The following is a 14,845-nucleotide window of genomic DNA, read 5'->3' on the forward strand; positions in this document are numbered from 1 at the left end:
TATTGTTAAAATAACTTTTTTCTGCTTATCAATAGTTACTGTTAAGTAGAATTTTATTTTAATACTTGACAGTAATTAATCATTGCAGCCAAAAAAATCAGTGTGATGGATGATGCTGTTCATTTGGCACAAGAAGTTTTATTGTTGGTCTTGTGTTAGAAAGGGCGCATCTGATGATGTCCTTCACATCAAGCCGGTTTCAGGATTTCATCTTTATTGTGGGAAAGCTGAATAACCCACTCTTGCATTCATGGGTAGTGGGAAATAGCAGAAGGACTTTCAGGGCTAATTCAGACACCAGTGGGTGTTCACTTGCAACTGAACACCGGAACTAGTTTGGAGGCAGCTGTGTGAGTTTTGCTTTTGCTCCATCATCATTGACCATGTCAACAAACTGTTCCTGTACATGAATATCTTGAGCAGGTAACTGCTCAGCCATCACACTGAAAGGGTTCTCCACCGGGGAATGAAGTGTTTTTGGTAGCACTGGGAAGTAGTGCGAGAGCTCTTAATGAAGGGTTCTCTGATGTTCACTGATACCTGACTTGAGAGCACTATCAATGTTGACTTCCTCCTCCCCACTGAATGAGGAAAGTGTCAGAAACATGCCATATCTGTGTCCAACTTACTGCGCCACAGATCCAACTTCAGTTGGAAGGTTCTGATTTTATTAGGACTATCAACACTGAATGTTTTCCCTGAAGTGACAGGTTGAGGTCATTAAGCCTATCAAAGATCTCAAGCAGAGAAGCCATTTCTTGTCACTGAACTTTTTGTTCAGCTCTATTTTCTCTTTTTGCAGGAAAAACTCTGCCACCTCTTCACGAAGTATAAAAAAACTTTAATGAATGTCCCTAGAAAGCCATCAGACTTGAGTGTGGAAAAGCAGAACTTTGTATTCACCACCCATTTCGTTGCAGAGCATTCGAAAGAGACGACTATTCATAACATACGCTTTAATGAAGTTCACTGCTCGTATAACAGCATTTACTACATCATTAAGGTACATTGACAATGTACTTTACAGCTAGGACTTGATGATGGATTCCACAATGAGTGACAATCACATTAGGTGACACACACTTTACCTTCTTCTGAAAGCCAGACCGTGCACCCATCATGGCTGGAGCACCATCGGTACATATACCACAAACATTTTTCCACTTAATGCCATTGCTTTTGAAAAAGGCATTCATCTTATTGAAAATGTCCTGTGCTGTTATGATTGTTTTTAAGTTGTTCACAGAATAAGAATTCATCCTTAACATCCCGGGCATTAACGTACTGTATGAACTATCAATTGTGCGCAGTTAGTAACATCAGTAGTTTCATCAAGTTGCTGGCTGAACATACTAAAAGCAGAATGTTTAATTTCATGCACAGCTTGTTCTTTGATATCTTCAGACATCTCACATATCCTGCATTTCACAGTATCATTCAACATAGAAAACATATTAAGCTTTTTGGCAGTATCATTGCCAAACATAAGCGACACAATATCTTTGCACGCTGGCAGAACAAGCTTCTCACCTATCATATGTGGGCTCTTGGCATGAGTGATTTGTGGAGACACAATATAAGAGGCTTCCACAGCTGAGGACATTTGCTGTCAGAAACTTCCACCTGCATGAAGCCTGGCTTTCTTGGCCACTTCTTCTGTACATTTGAAAAAATCCACGTTTTGATTTTTATGCTCAGGATGTCTAGTTTCAAGATGTTGCTGCAGTTTGCATGGTTTCATTGGTTCAGCAGACAAAACTTCGCAGCAAATGACGCATTGTGGATTTTCAATGACTGAGGTAATGATGCTGGTAAAACCAGGTTTAATGTAAGACTCAAGGTACTTTAGCTTTTTAGCAGTAGAGGTGGCCATTATTTTCAGAAGAAAATACGCACCTGTGTGTCTGACTGTTACATTATAAATTACTTTCTCTCCCCACGATCTCAGTGTTCTGATTAGTCTGCATTTAATGTATCTCTTCAGCTGCTGAACAATCAAGCCCTCTTATATTGTCTCAATCCCAGGGTTGGCCTTAGGGAAAATGGCACTCTGGGTGAACTTCTGTTTTGGCATCCTTTGGAGGCAGAGCAGAGCTGGGGTAGAGCTGGGCTGGGGCTGACAGCATGCAACCCCCATGTAACCACCTTGCAACCCCCTGAAGGGTCACGACCCCTGGTTTGAGAACTCCTGCAGTAGTTAAAACCCTTTGCCACTGAGAACTAATGGAGTTTCTTCTGATAGCTCAAGTGATGGAGGTTTGTCTGTTTTGGAGAGAAAGGTCCTTAGTTCTCCATCCTATTTTATGTGTGCACGCGCACTTTGGCTGTTTGACTATTGTGCCTTGCCAGAACACTTATTACTGCACAAATACACCCACAAACAGTTACTGGCTCAGAAAGCAGGCTCATCTGAATCACTTACCATGCAATTCTCATCAGAGCCTCAAAAGGAGGGATATATTGCAGATTCCCAATCTTGGTGACAGAATGCTCCCTCTGCAAAATACTCAGTGGTTGGAAGGCAGATAAGTTTTCCCTTCTCTTGCCAAGCCAAACCTACTGAAAAATGAGTCTGGCACTATGAGGTATATGAGATAGTTAAATGCTCCTCAGCCCTCTACAGCTATCTGTCAGCAGTGTAGGCCTAATCATTTTGTTGCCATAGGTAAGCTGCTGTAGGGGTGTGTGGCACATTGTGTGTCCGCTTCCTATTTTTGCCCTCTGATTGAGTTAGCTTAATGCCAAGATATTAAATATTTATTAAGTGGTGTGTTTTATTAAACATTTAATACAGTATGTTCCCTGTCTTCCTTTGCTCTATTCTCTTCTCCCCTTGGATCTTGCCTGCTTTCTCTCTCACCTTCACCATTGATCACTTTCTTTATTCCCAGTCCTGTCACTTATGCCATCTGCACTCTTTGCACTCTGTAACAAACTTGCTCTTCCACTCTCCCATTCTCTTCTGCTTAGCGCTCCATCTCGCCTACTCACTCCCATTGAACAGCGCAGCAGAGCTGGGTGAGGTGATTCAGAATCACTGGGCATCCCTGGGTCTATGTAACTGGTGGTATCCAGGAATCTCTCTTACCCCATCAATTCCAGTGGAAGGGTGAAGGGTTCTCCTCTGCACAAACCAGGGGAAGTGGGAAGTGGCTGGGTGTTTTTTCCCACCCCACCTCCCACTCAGCAGGGGAGTAGCAGTGAATTTCTAGGTCTCTATAGTTGTTCTAAACCTATGTGAAGAAATTTGTGAGGTGTTTCCCCAAGTAAGCTGGGGGCTCTGGGTAGCTGCCAGAAGGTCGTGTTCACATTCTGATGGATTTAAAGTCATTTTTGAAGTAGAAAAAGGCAGGGGAAAATAACCTTAAAACTGCAGAACGTACAGAAAACCCTCCCTCTCAGCCCAGGGCCTCAGCTTAGCTGGAAAATTGCCTGTGAAAAAGTGTTATCCTTTGTCCCCATGGCTCCTTCTTATGGCCCCTCACCCATATGGCTGCTTCCTTCCTTATTAGCCCTCTACTTCCTCCCTGTCTCTCCTCCCTCCCCTCCGTGCAGGGCCGGAGGAAGGATGTTTCGCGCTCTAGGTGAAACTTCCACCTTGTGCCCCCCCCCGCTGCGGCAGCTCCCCCCCTCCGCCCTGAGGTGTCCCCCCCCCCGTGGCAGCTCCCCACCCCCCACCCTGAGGCACCCCCCCCCCCCCCCGCCCCAGCTCACCCCTGCCCCGCCTCCTCCCCGAGCACGCCGTTGCTGCTTCACTTCTCCCGCCTCCTAGGCTTGCGGCGCCTAAGCCCCCCCGCTTTGCTGCAAGCGGCCCTCCCCGAGCTCCACTGCCCCAGCTCCCTCCGCCTAAATGCCGGCGGCGACCGGGGCAGCTGAAGATCTGGCCGCTGCGGTCGCTGCTGAAGAAAATGGCGCCCCCCATCCTAGCGCCCTAGGTGACTGCCTAGGTCGCCTAAATGGTTGCACCGGCCCTGCTTCCGTGGCTGCTTCCCCTTCTGCCTCATCTCCCCTCCCCGCCCCATGGCTCCTTCACTCTCCACTCCTGGCTTCTTCACTTTTCTGCCATTTGCCTCTGCTTTTGAGTGCCTCCAGTTTTTGGATGCTTGGCCTGAGACACCATGGGCCAGACTTTCTGAGGGGCTGAGCACTGCAGCTCTCATTGACGTCTGCTGGAGGTGTGGGCGCTCTGTGCATTCGGGGAGAAAAAGAAGCTGTTCACCAAGGCAACACTATTTAATCAACCAAAGTATCCAGAGTTTACTGCCAACAATATGAATTTAAGTAGACCACATTTAAGAAGGAAAAAAAGAAAAATGCCAGCAAACTAGTGATATCTTCCCTTTGCCCTTCTAGAATCCTTCCTAGGTGATTGTTGCTAGTATTCCTGGAGCCCGGAGTCTCTCTTGCCCTGCACCTTGTGTACTCACTTACACCAGTGCAGAGTGGGTGGATAGCAGTCATTCTGACTTGGTAACATTTTACAGCCACTTTGCACTGGTATAAATGCCTATGCAAGGTACGGAGCAATGGAGAACCAGGAGGAATAAGCTGTCCGTCTCCAAGCTGACTGCTGGCAAACTGACACCCATCTCTCCTGCTTTTCTGCTCCCTCCAAGTTAGCAAGAAGCTGGTTAATCTCATCAAGGAACTTGGGAAAGTGAACACAAGAACTTTCTCCTTTTAATTTTTCCATTCAATGATGCAAGGTGGCAAGAAGCCAGCACCCAGGGGCAGATGGGAAGGATGCCCTAGTGGCTGGGGAGCTAGCCTGAGACCCAAGTTCAATGTCCAGCTATGCTGCACACTTCCTGTGTGACCTTGGATATGTCACTTTGTCTCTGTGCCTCAGTTCCTCATCTGTAAAATGGGGATAAGAGCACTGCCCGGCCTCACTGCGGTGTTGTGAGGATACAAACATTTCAGATTGTGAGGCGCTCAGATACTGTGCTAATGAGGACACAATAAGATCTAAAATAAATAGTTTCCCCTGTTGATTGTATCACATATGAGCGTAGAAGTGTGTGCCTCACAGCTAGACTCTGACTTTTGCCCTTTCCCACGTTCATTTCACTAGGACATGAGCTCTGTGCTAACTCTTTCAGCTCAAGCTATTTTATTGGCAGATGTTACCCATAAATGTCATGGGCCTGATACTGCCATTTGTTGCTCCAATTTGCACACCATCTCCACACCTAATAGAGTTAAATATCCTCTTCATTTAATAAAGAACAAAGTAGGCCTGGCTCTACCCCATCTTGCCATTTGAATACTATACATAATAAAATCCCATTCTGTAACTAGCCATTTACAAACAGACACATCTAGGACAAAATAGCCACGTGGCTCTACATTTCCCAGAATACCTCTGGTCTAGGGTCAGGGGTCACACCCCCTTCTCAGGGATAAAGGCATCAGTCTTACATGTGCACTACTTTATAGGGGATGCCTGTTGCAAGGAGAGCACCTGAGCCAGCAACATGGTTCCAGCTGTCACTGATCATTCTATGGCATAATCAGACATACAGTCCCCTTCGACAACATCATGCTAAAGTAGCTCCTTGATGATCTGCCCATAGAAATAACTCCTTTGATAACACCTCGCCAATCCATAAAAGTACAGGGTTTTCAAGTCTCTCTCCTTGCTCAGTGTACTCCCGGCCTCAGATTAAGATCTATATGTTTCACGTCACATCAAAACAACAGAGAGAACTTGCTGACCAGGGAAAGGAAAAAAAAAAATAAAACCACCCCTGTCCATTTCTCTGTCCTTCTCTTGGGCTCTCACTCCAGCCACCTCTTCCAGGCTTTAGTTCCTCAGCTCATGAGAGACTCTCTCTTTCTCTTTTTTAATCAGGGGATGAGTGGCAGGAGCAGTTACATACAGCACTAACAGTTTTCTCTCCTGTCCATGCTCTGTACCTATCACTTGGGTGCAGAGTGTAAGCTGGGGATGGGGAGGGGGTGGGAAGGAGCAGCACCGGCACTGCAGGGAAGGTGTACTTTAGGTCCAAAGACTGCCTGCTTTTTTGGAGCTCCCTGCTAGCTCTTGGCTGGGTTGCTTGGGGGCAGGGCCAAGGAGACTGAGACAGTCACAGCTTTTGGGGTGGGGTGCTTTAAAGCACTCTGAGCCCTAAGAATGGCCTCAGATGCCTTATGGACAATCTGGTCCTGGGATCATCTCAGAGGAGGGTGTGTGGGTGGTTGAAGCTCCATGATCTATTATCAATGCTTGGCCATTCTGTCAAGACTTACAATGGGGTTTATGATGTGGATACATATCCCATGGGAACTGGGCTGGGAACTCCCAACTCATTTCATGTAGGCCAGTGGTAGCAATGAGATGGCAAGAGTGAGACCTGAGATCGGGGGGGCTGGAGCAATTTGTGTAGTGGGGGCGCTGAGAGCCATTGAACCAAACTGTAAACCCTGTATGTGATGGAAACCTCTTCAAGCCAGGGGGTGCAGCAGCACCCCTGGTTCTAGCACCTCTGCCTGAGGTGTTTGGATCCGTGGCTATTGCATGTATGGCAGCTGCTACGTATAGATTTGTTTATGCCTTGGGAAACATACCTCTGATTCTTATGAAAGCAGAAGTTTGAAGAAAAGGCAATAGCTGTCATTTGAGAAAAAAGATTTATTGGAATTTTTATAAAAGGAAACCGTTTTTGAATACATTATAAATATTCTGCCACGTGTGTAACCGTTCAAATAAATAAATAAATACTGCAATATAAACAAGTAGTTTCTTCTTAAAAGCTGGTGATGGCCAGCACCTCCTTCGAACAACGAACTCTCAAATCCCATTTCAGCTCTGTATGGTTAAACATATGCTTTGATGTAAAAGCCATTCTACGTTTCCTGACTATTGGTGGAGAATAATTTATTAAAACAACCCTTTTTTCCTCCATCCCAAAAAACACCCCACCATTTCTTGTGTGTATGATTGTAGTGCAGTAATTACACAACAGTGAAGTCCTGCAGCCCTTACTTACATGAGTCCTTGCACTCATTAACTCAAGTCCTGGAGACTCCCTTGTAGTCAATGGAGCTAAGACAATTTTCACAGCTAAACATCTGCCCCACTAAATTCAGCAGGATCACTCATGTGACTATGGGCTGCAGTATCTGCCTTTAATTTAGATTATGGACCTCATTCTCTCCTCATGTATGCTGGTGTAATCAGGCGTAACTCCACTAAAGCAAACGGAATTACATTGGTATGAGAGGAGAACTGGGCCCTATGAGAATATACATTTATTCTTAATGCTCCGCTTTAAATCCAACTTAAATCACTAAGGGAGAATGATTTTTCCTTTTGGAAACTGCAAGTGTTAATTCCACTTAAAGGTTCTGGAAAAGCACCAATGTGCACGTAGTCTTTGTCTCATAACTACTATTGCAGTCCAGAGTTCTCTGGGAGCAAAGTTCAATCAGAAAGGTACAGGAATCAAGTGGAATTATTAAAAAGATAATATATATATATAGTCATACCTGACCATTGTACAGACAGCATGGGAGAGAGTCCTGCTAAAACTTAGATGGTAAGAACCTCTCCAACATCCTTTTAGACTTGAGTTTACCATTTACAGCTAAATTGTATTTGTTGTGGATTTAAAGAATTTTCCTAGTCTTGGGCCTGATTCTGCTCTCATGTCACTGGTCTAAATCAGGAGTAGTTCCACTGAAATCAGTGGACTACACAGAGGTAAAACTATTGAGAGAACAGAAACAGGCCCAATGTCTGTTCCAGCTCAAACTTTGATGGTAAAGGCATGTAAGAAAGAGAAAGCTAATTTAAAAGACAGCAGCAGGACAGATCCTGCGCTCATTTGTAAATCCAGAGCAATTCCACTGAAAGCGGTGGTCCTTATTCTGATACCACTTGACTGGTGTAACTCCATTGCTTCAGTGGAGTTAACTTCTGATTCTCACAGTTGTGAGATCAGAATCAGGTGTGCTATATCTTATAGATGTCCCTATAGTCTAGACTATTATACAGTTATTAGGATGTCAGAGGGCTATTAAATGCATTTAATAAATATAGTATGCAGATAAATCTGCATCTGGAAGAGAAAATGCACAAATAAAAACACATTAAACATCCATTACATTAGACTCTTCTGCAGAGCACTTTGGGCCTGATTCTGATCTCTCTCTGGTGTAAATCAGGAATAATTCCAATGCAGTCACATGGACTTAAAATCTATATAAGTGAGATCAGAATCAGGTCCAGTAAGAATGATGAGATGGGAAAATAGCTATATGTAGACACTGGGCCAGATCCTCACTGGTGCAAATTGGTTTAGCTCTGTTGAAGTCAGTGGAGCTATACCAAAGATCTGACCTTTAATCTATAATGAAAAGCTCTGCACTGCAGTTCCTCTCATGCAAAGGCCCTTCCAAAGCCAGAAAACAAGCTTCTGATGATGAGCACTAGCAAGACTGCTGATCTTGTGATGACTCCAATCTGGATTCCTTATGCCTCATTTCTTAATTGTTCATTGTGGCTGGAGTAGCAATAGGAAAGCAAAGCGAGGCTTAGAGTCAATGCTCTTATCTCATGGATTCCTTTAAGTTTAAAGATGCAGGGTCAGATTCAGCCCTGCTATAAGAGTCAGTTTATTTATATCATGGATTAATCTGGCCTGAGAAACTTCCTGAAACACTCCTGTATTTTAGCAGGTAGTGCTATGGTTTGTTCCACATCTGTCTGCACGTTCGGTGCTAGCGACTTGATTCTGCCCGACGGAAGACACTTAGAAGCAGGATCAGTCCGTCATTCCCTCATCTGCATAGGTAGCCATTTGAGTCAGGAAAGAGAACGCTGCCTGCTGGACTTGAGTCCTTTCCGACCACATGTCTAGGCAGGCTTCCCCATGTTAGAATTCTGATAAAATAAGAACTGCCTTGAATCATCATCCATACCCAGAGCCCAGCCATTTTGGAGGCTTGAATACCCGTTTCAGTTTTTTTCTTCCATATATTCATTCCTCTGCTCTTGAGTCTTTCAGGGCGCACAGCTGAACTTCCACATTAATTTTAGAGCTTTTCTGCTTTAACCAGACTCAGGGAGTACCAGACAATCTCATCATGAAAGAGCCTGGTTTGGGGAGTTTTCCAGCCCGGAAGGCCCAAGACGATTACGATAAAATTCAGACAGACCATACAGACTTTATCTAAACCTAATCAAACCCCTGATCCTTTTGAGGTGTGTTCATCTTGAATTTACTAGCTACAGATTTTGGTGCATCCACATCTTAACTAAAGATGAGTAAAACTCAAGGTGGATGGATGTTCAAGTCCAATGAGCAAACATATCCATAATGTATACTGACCTCTCTGGTCTAGAATTAGGCTGGCTTTTTTTCTTAGTACTTGGAGCTATTAAGAGGAATGTATAAAGAAACATGGGGCAATGTAGGGACCTCACTGCTGTCACTCTAGACACCCCATGATCACTCAGAACATCATGGAGACAGTGGGGATAGAACTCAGGTCCTCCTATTCCTAAAACACCCACCCTGACAATTCCAGCTAGAGGAGAATCTCCATTAACTATTAGCATTATGGGGCCTATGATACATAGGTGGGCAGCTATGATTCTTTCTAACAGACGTCTTTGGTGTGCTAAGCTGTTCAACGCAGTATTATCACAATTTGTTATTTCTGGTATTTCCGATTTCTTTCTAGGATGAAAATTCTAAGAATATAACTCTTCTCTCTGTATTTGTGCATTTCTGTTCTGGCACCTGGTTGTATAGTATAGAGGGAGCTATGAGCAAAACCTCAAAGTAATTTCAGTTTGGGTTTAGTTTGAGCCAGTTCTAATTGTATCCCTACTAGTAAGTCAGTTATTAGGACCAAATTCTCCTATCATTTACTGTACTTTTACACCAATGTAATTCCTTTAACAGAGTTACTCTGGATTCTCACTGGTATGAGAGGAGACTCAGGCTCTAATCTTGTACATAATAAAGTTTTCTGTATAATACACAATCACTAATTTAGACGGCTGTGCTTGTGCAGCCTCCTGACCTAAAGTTTGAAGAGCAGGTCAGAAGCAAACTTCCCTGCCTACATTAGAGTTCTAAACATTCTGGGACCCGATTCTCCTCTCAGCCACTTCAGTAGCATAACATCAATGACTCAGCCCTCAGTGAAATAACTCTAATGTAAGCTAGAGGAGAGTCAAGACCCTAAAATGTTTGGTGTTAATACCTTGCAAATGCAGCTTATTTCAAGTAAAATAAAGCTCCACCTGTAAAATAACATACAATTCCATGTTCCTGTAACGTCATCTAGAAGAACGAAGCTTGAGTTCCAATGCTTTTCAGGTTTCTAACAGGCCTTGTGAAAGTTAGATGTTGAATATAAAAGATTTTAGGGTTCTAGCCAGTTCTCTCTCTCTAACATATTCACCCGTGTCTCCTCGCTGCAGAGGCGTGGCCCTGGCTATCTTGTATTGTAAAAGCGCGGACTTCCATTCCTTCTGACATCCATCATGGCGAGTGGGTCATCTGGGTTGACCACATCATTTGGATTGATTCTCATGGGTTCTCTAGGCAGGTGAGCAAAGTGAGTCTGCAACCTCTGAGGTCCTGTGTCAAAGGCTTCTCCCTGTGGGATCAAAATCTGGAGGGGATCAATGTCTGCATTTCTAGTGTGCCTGTGGGGTTCAGGTGTGTTAAATCGGATCAGAGGGATTTCATTTCTCCTGGGCAAAAACTGGGAGTATGGTGGTGGATTCATACCAGGGAAGAAAGCTTGTTTAGCCCTGCCCAGGCTGACCAGAAAGTTGTACTTGGGAGATTGGTACACATCGTATCCATTTTCTAGTGTTCTTTGTTTAAATATGCAGTCCTCTTGACTGAAGTAATGCTTAGGAAACAAAAACAGAACAATCATTAATAGAAGGATTTAATTGTTAATAAGTGTCAATACAAAATGCAAAGGCGATGGGCCAGATCCTGCAGCCATTAGTCATGGGAATAGTCCCACTGGCTTGAACCAGCCATTTTGTGAGAGAAAGGAGTACAGGATTGGACCTTTCAGTTTTGACAAGGGCCTTAGGGAGAGCTGTGCAAATACAGACATCCCCCAGGTTACGCAAATCTTACTTACGCAAATCCACACTTACGGAAAAAGTTCCGTAAGCTAGAAATGGGAGGGGGGAGAGGTTTTTTTTTTTTTTTTTGCATAATGGTCGGGTATACGTTTTCAACTTACACAAAATTCAAGTTACACAAGGAGTTCCGGAACGGAACCCTTGCGTAAGTCGGGGCGTGTCTGTAACTGATTTTTCAGTTTGATGGCTGAATTAAAAAGTCAGAGAAAATATGATATGGGGTCAACCCAAAACACTTTTTTTCACGTTTTTCGGTGAACTGAAAAGTTTTTAAAAATCGTTTTTGTGTTTTTAACCTTTTGTTAAAAAAAATAAAATAAAACCAGTAAAATTCAAAATGAAAAGGGTGCTTCAAATTTAAACATTTAATTTAGAAAATGTCAAAATCAAACATTTTGATTTAAAAAAAAATCCCCCCCTTCCAATAAAACCTCAAAAAACAATTTGACCTGAATTCGTAAAACGTTTGGGTCAATTGAATCTGCACCTTTTTGTCAAAATAAAATAAAATAAAAAATTGCACCCTGCTCTATTCTTAAGGCCCTATCCTGCAAGATGTGGAGGGCCACCTGTAAAGTTTTGAACAGCTCTCATTGACTCTTGTGGGAGCTGAGGTGCTTAGTTCCTTCTAGGATGAACTCAGTGCATTGCAGGATCCGACCCTTGTCTCTCACCAGTCTCTGATTGAGACTAGGTAACAACTTAGTTTTATTTGAATAAAGATCTTTGCTGAAAACCTCTTAGGAACTCTGAGATACAAGAGGAATGTCAGATAAATATTTTACTATCTTTATGAAGGCTCTCATGTCGGAGCCACTTCCCAGCCTGGACTGCAGACAGCAAAAATTCCGGCCGATCACTATTGACTTAATTCTGACCTTGCTACTCCACTGTAACACCCGTGACTTTTGTGGAGATCTCACTTGCACCAGTGTGGTAGAATGAAGCTCACTATAACTGACTAAAAGGAGCAAGTTTAACCTAAACCAAGGGCCAGGTCCTTAACTGCGGTACATCTGCATAGCTCCATTGACTTGAGATATGCAACTTTATACCAGCTGAGGAGCTGGCCCTATAATAATAAGAGACCTGCTCTGCATTTCACTTTAGTCTTAGTAAAGTTAGGAGCACTCACCGATCCAAAGATATTTCCTTTAACATCCATACATAGGTAGCGCCCACTCTTTACACCAGTTATCACCACATAGCCAGCATGCTCAGATTTGATCATTAGGGCACCTGTTTAGAAAAATGAAGATGTCTTAAATGGGGCATAGGTGATCCTTTTAATATTAATTTATCTGACAGTTTCTTTGCATCCACTTCTTGTGTTTGGAGTTTAACTACAGTTTTGCTAAGTATCCTCTTATTCTTTAAAAATGTAAACCCAATACACAGAACATTTTTTGTTTTGGCTTTACCTTTGTAAATATTTCTTGAACCCTTTTTCTGAGCAAATTCCACTGTACATCTGGATTTCAGCTGTTCAGCATTTACCCTTAGTGGGAAATCCTTGCTTAAGCCACTCTCTCTCTCTCTCTCTCTCTGGAGCATGCAGCATGCGTTTATGCCATGATATCAAGGAAAGTGTAGTTGCAATGGGATTCATTGGCTGAATGCACACAACACAGGTGCAAAGTTAATTTTTACATCTTGCACTTCACCCCAGGGGAGATCATGATATCTTAGCGATACTGCAGCACCCTGAATATTTACTGTCACTTTCCATCCTGCTCACCTCATTGCTACAGGTGAATTTTGTTATCAAAAGATTAACAAAGTGTGTAATTTTATTGGGGCTTATTCTCCACTTGGTCGCACAAGTATTATGGCCATGTAACTAACTGAAGTTTATGGAATAATATCAATGTAAAACTGGCATAACAGAAAGGGGATGCAGGCCCTTTTGTGTCTGCTTTAATCAACAAGTCCTAACTGAGTTAATAACATACAATCATTCTGCTTCTTGGTTTGATCAAAACAGTCATAATTTAATACTCAGTACTTTTTATATAAACGGAAAACAAATTTTTCTCTTTTTTACACATCCCCCCTGATACTCCCTGTCCATAGGAAGATTTTCATTCTTGATTAGTAGAATTGCAATGGGTTAATAATATGTTAAACAATCTTCAATATTCCTAGAAGATCAGAGTTTGTTTTGAAATGGGCAGAGCACTTTTAAAATAGCATTAAAGACACCTGAATGAAGTGCTTTGGTTTCTACAAGCTATGGTGTTAGGACTAACCTTTCAACAACCAAAGAAGTGTAGCCGTATTGTGCAAGAAAAGTAGAACTCCTTGGGCCAAATTGTGAACCTTTTAGTCCCATCGGAGCAGTTATTTATACGAGTAATACCATTGAACTCAATAAGGCAAACTCAAATGATTTAACTGCTCACCAATCACCATCTGGCCATTTTCAAGTTCTCATTATTTAATTTGCAGTTGTATGTGCAACTACCTATTTTATATGCAAAAGTGTGCTTTCTACACACACACACAGATTAGATGCCCACTTCTAAAACACAGATTAGATGCCCACTTCTAATACTTGTCTCTTGAGCAAATTTTGAGAGAAAGGAACCATAGATGCCCTTGCAAATGAGGCAGGCAGTTGCATAGATGCAATTCTCCTTCTGTGTCCACCAGTGCAGGTTTTGTGGGCACAACCAGTTTGCATCCATTTACTCAATGTGCTTTTCCTTGAAAAATATGGTCCTTAGAAGCATAAGTGGCTTCACTGAACATGCCACCATCTGACTTAAATTTGGACTCCTGCAGAGTAAATTAATGATATATCTTGGAGAGAAGATGCTGCTGATGGTTTTTGACTGCAGAGCGCTACAGGTACTAGGATCTGTAGTACATTATTACTATTAAATGATCATGTAGTTTACATTTTTTAAACTGCTTTAACTATTTTTAAACAAAAAGATTTAAACTAAATTCTATTTGTCACTTGGGGGCAATGCAACCATTACATTAATCCTTGCTATCATTGTCTGAATACATGTCCAGCATATGGTCTTAATATTAACTCAGTGTACTTTCAGTCTCTTGTTGATAGTTATCTGTTTCCCCGTCTAACCTGAGTTAGACCCTGTACAATAAAAAGTCTTGAGCTCTTTCCCCTGTTTGGGAGGCGGCTGTGTGACTTGTACACTACTTACTGTAAATGGATTGGTGAGGTGTGCCATCAACATAACCATCGGGGTTGATTTGCAGATGGAAGCTGTTCTTCTCAGTAGATGTGTACAAGTGCATCAGGCTGTCTGTGTTTCCCCAGCTGGGATTCAGCAGTGGAGAGAAGTTGGGAAAGGCAGCAATAGCCTTGAAGCTGCATAGCAGAAACAGCATGAAGTCCAAGCGGCTGCACTGACTGGGCTGTGACATGGTGCTCCTTCCTTAGTGGCTAGTGCAGCTATCTGAAACTTGATACTTTCTCACTCCTGTGTGTGTCTCTCTTTGCCTTCTCTGCGTATATTTGGAGTATGAATCCTCAGATGGGTTCCCTACTTTTTTGCAGCGGCTTATAAAGGACAGCTGAATGACATCACACAGGAAAAACTTGTCCACATCCTTGGTTTTGTCAAAGCAACATTTTTAGGAGTGTCCTGAGACCTCAAAGACCCAGGGAAAAGGAATGCACGTAGGATCTCTGGAGGGAATGTAAGGTTTCTAAAGACAGCTCTCAAAAACTAATCATGCCTTCAAATA

The 14,845-nt window shown here is 42.8% G+C and overlaps 1 protein-coding gene across 1 annotated transcript; it reads right to left on the minus strand.

The window, feature by feature from the left end:
- Window positions 1-6,618: 6,618 nt before the first annotated feature.
- Window positions 6,619-14,640, minus strand: FGF23 (fibroblast growth factor 23). Its single transcript, XM_005307806.5, has 3 exons — window positions 14,299-14,640; window positions 12,261-12,364; window positions 6,619-10,878 (listed from the first exon to the last, which is right to left on the minus strand). The coding sequence occupies exons 1-3, from the start codon at window positions 14,519-14,521 to the stop codon at window positions 10,453-10,455; spliced, it is 753 nt and encodes a 250-aa protein (XP_005307863.1). The 5' UTR covers window positions 14,522-14,640; the 3' UTR covers window positions 6,619-10,452.
- Window positions 14,641-14,845: the final 205 nt, after the last annotated feature.

The sequence above is a fragment of the Chrysemys picta genome, chromosome 1 (genome assembly GCF_011386835.1).
Source record: "Chrysemys picta bellii isolate R12L10 chromosome 1, ASM1138683v2, whole genome shotgun sequence".
NCBI lineage: Eukaryota > Metazoa > Chordata > Testudines > Emydidae > Chrysemys > Chrysemys picta.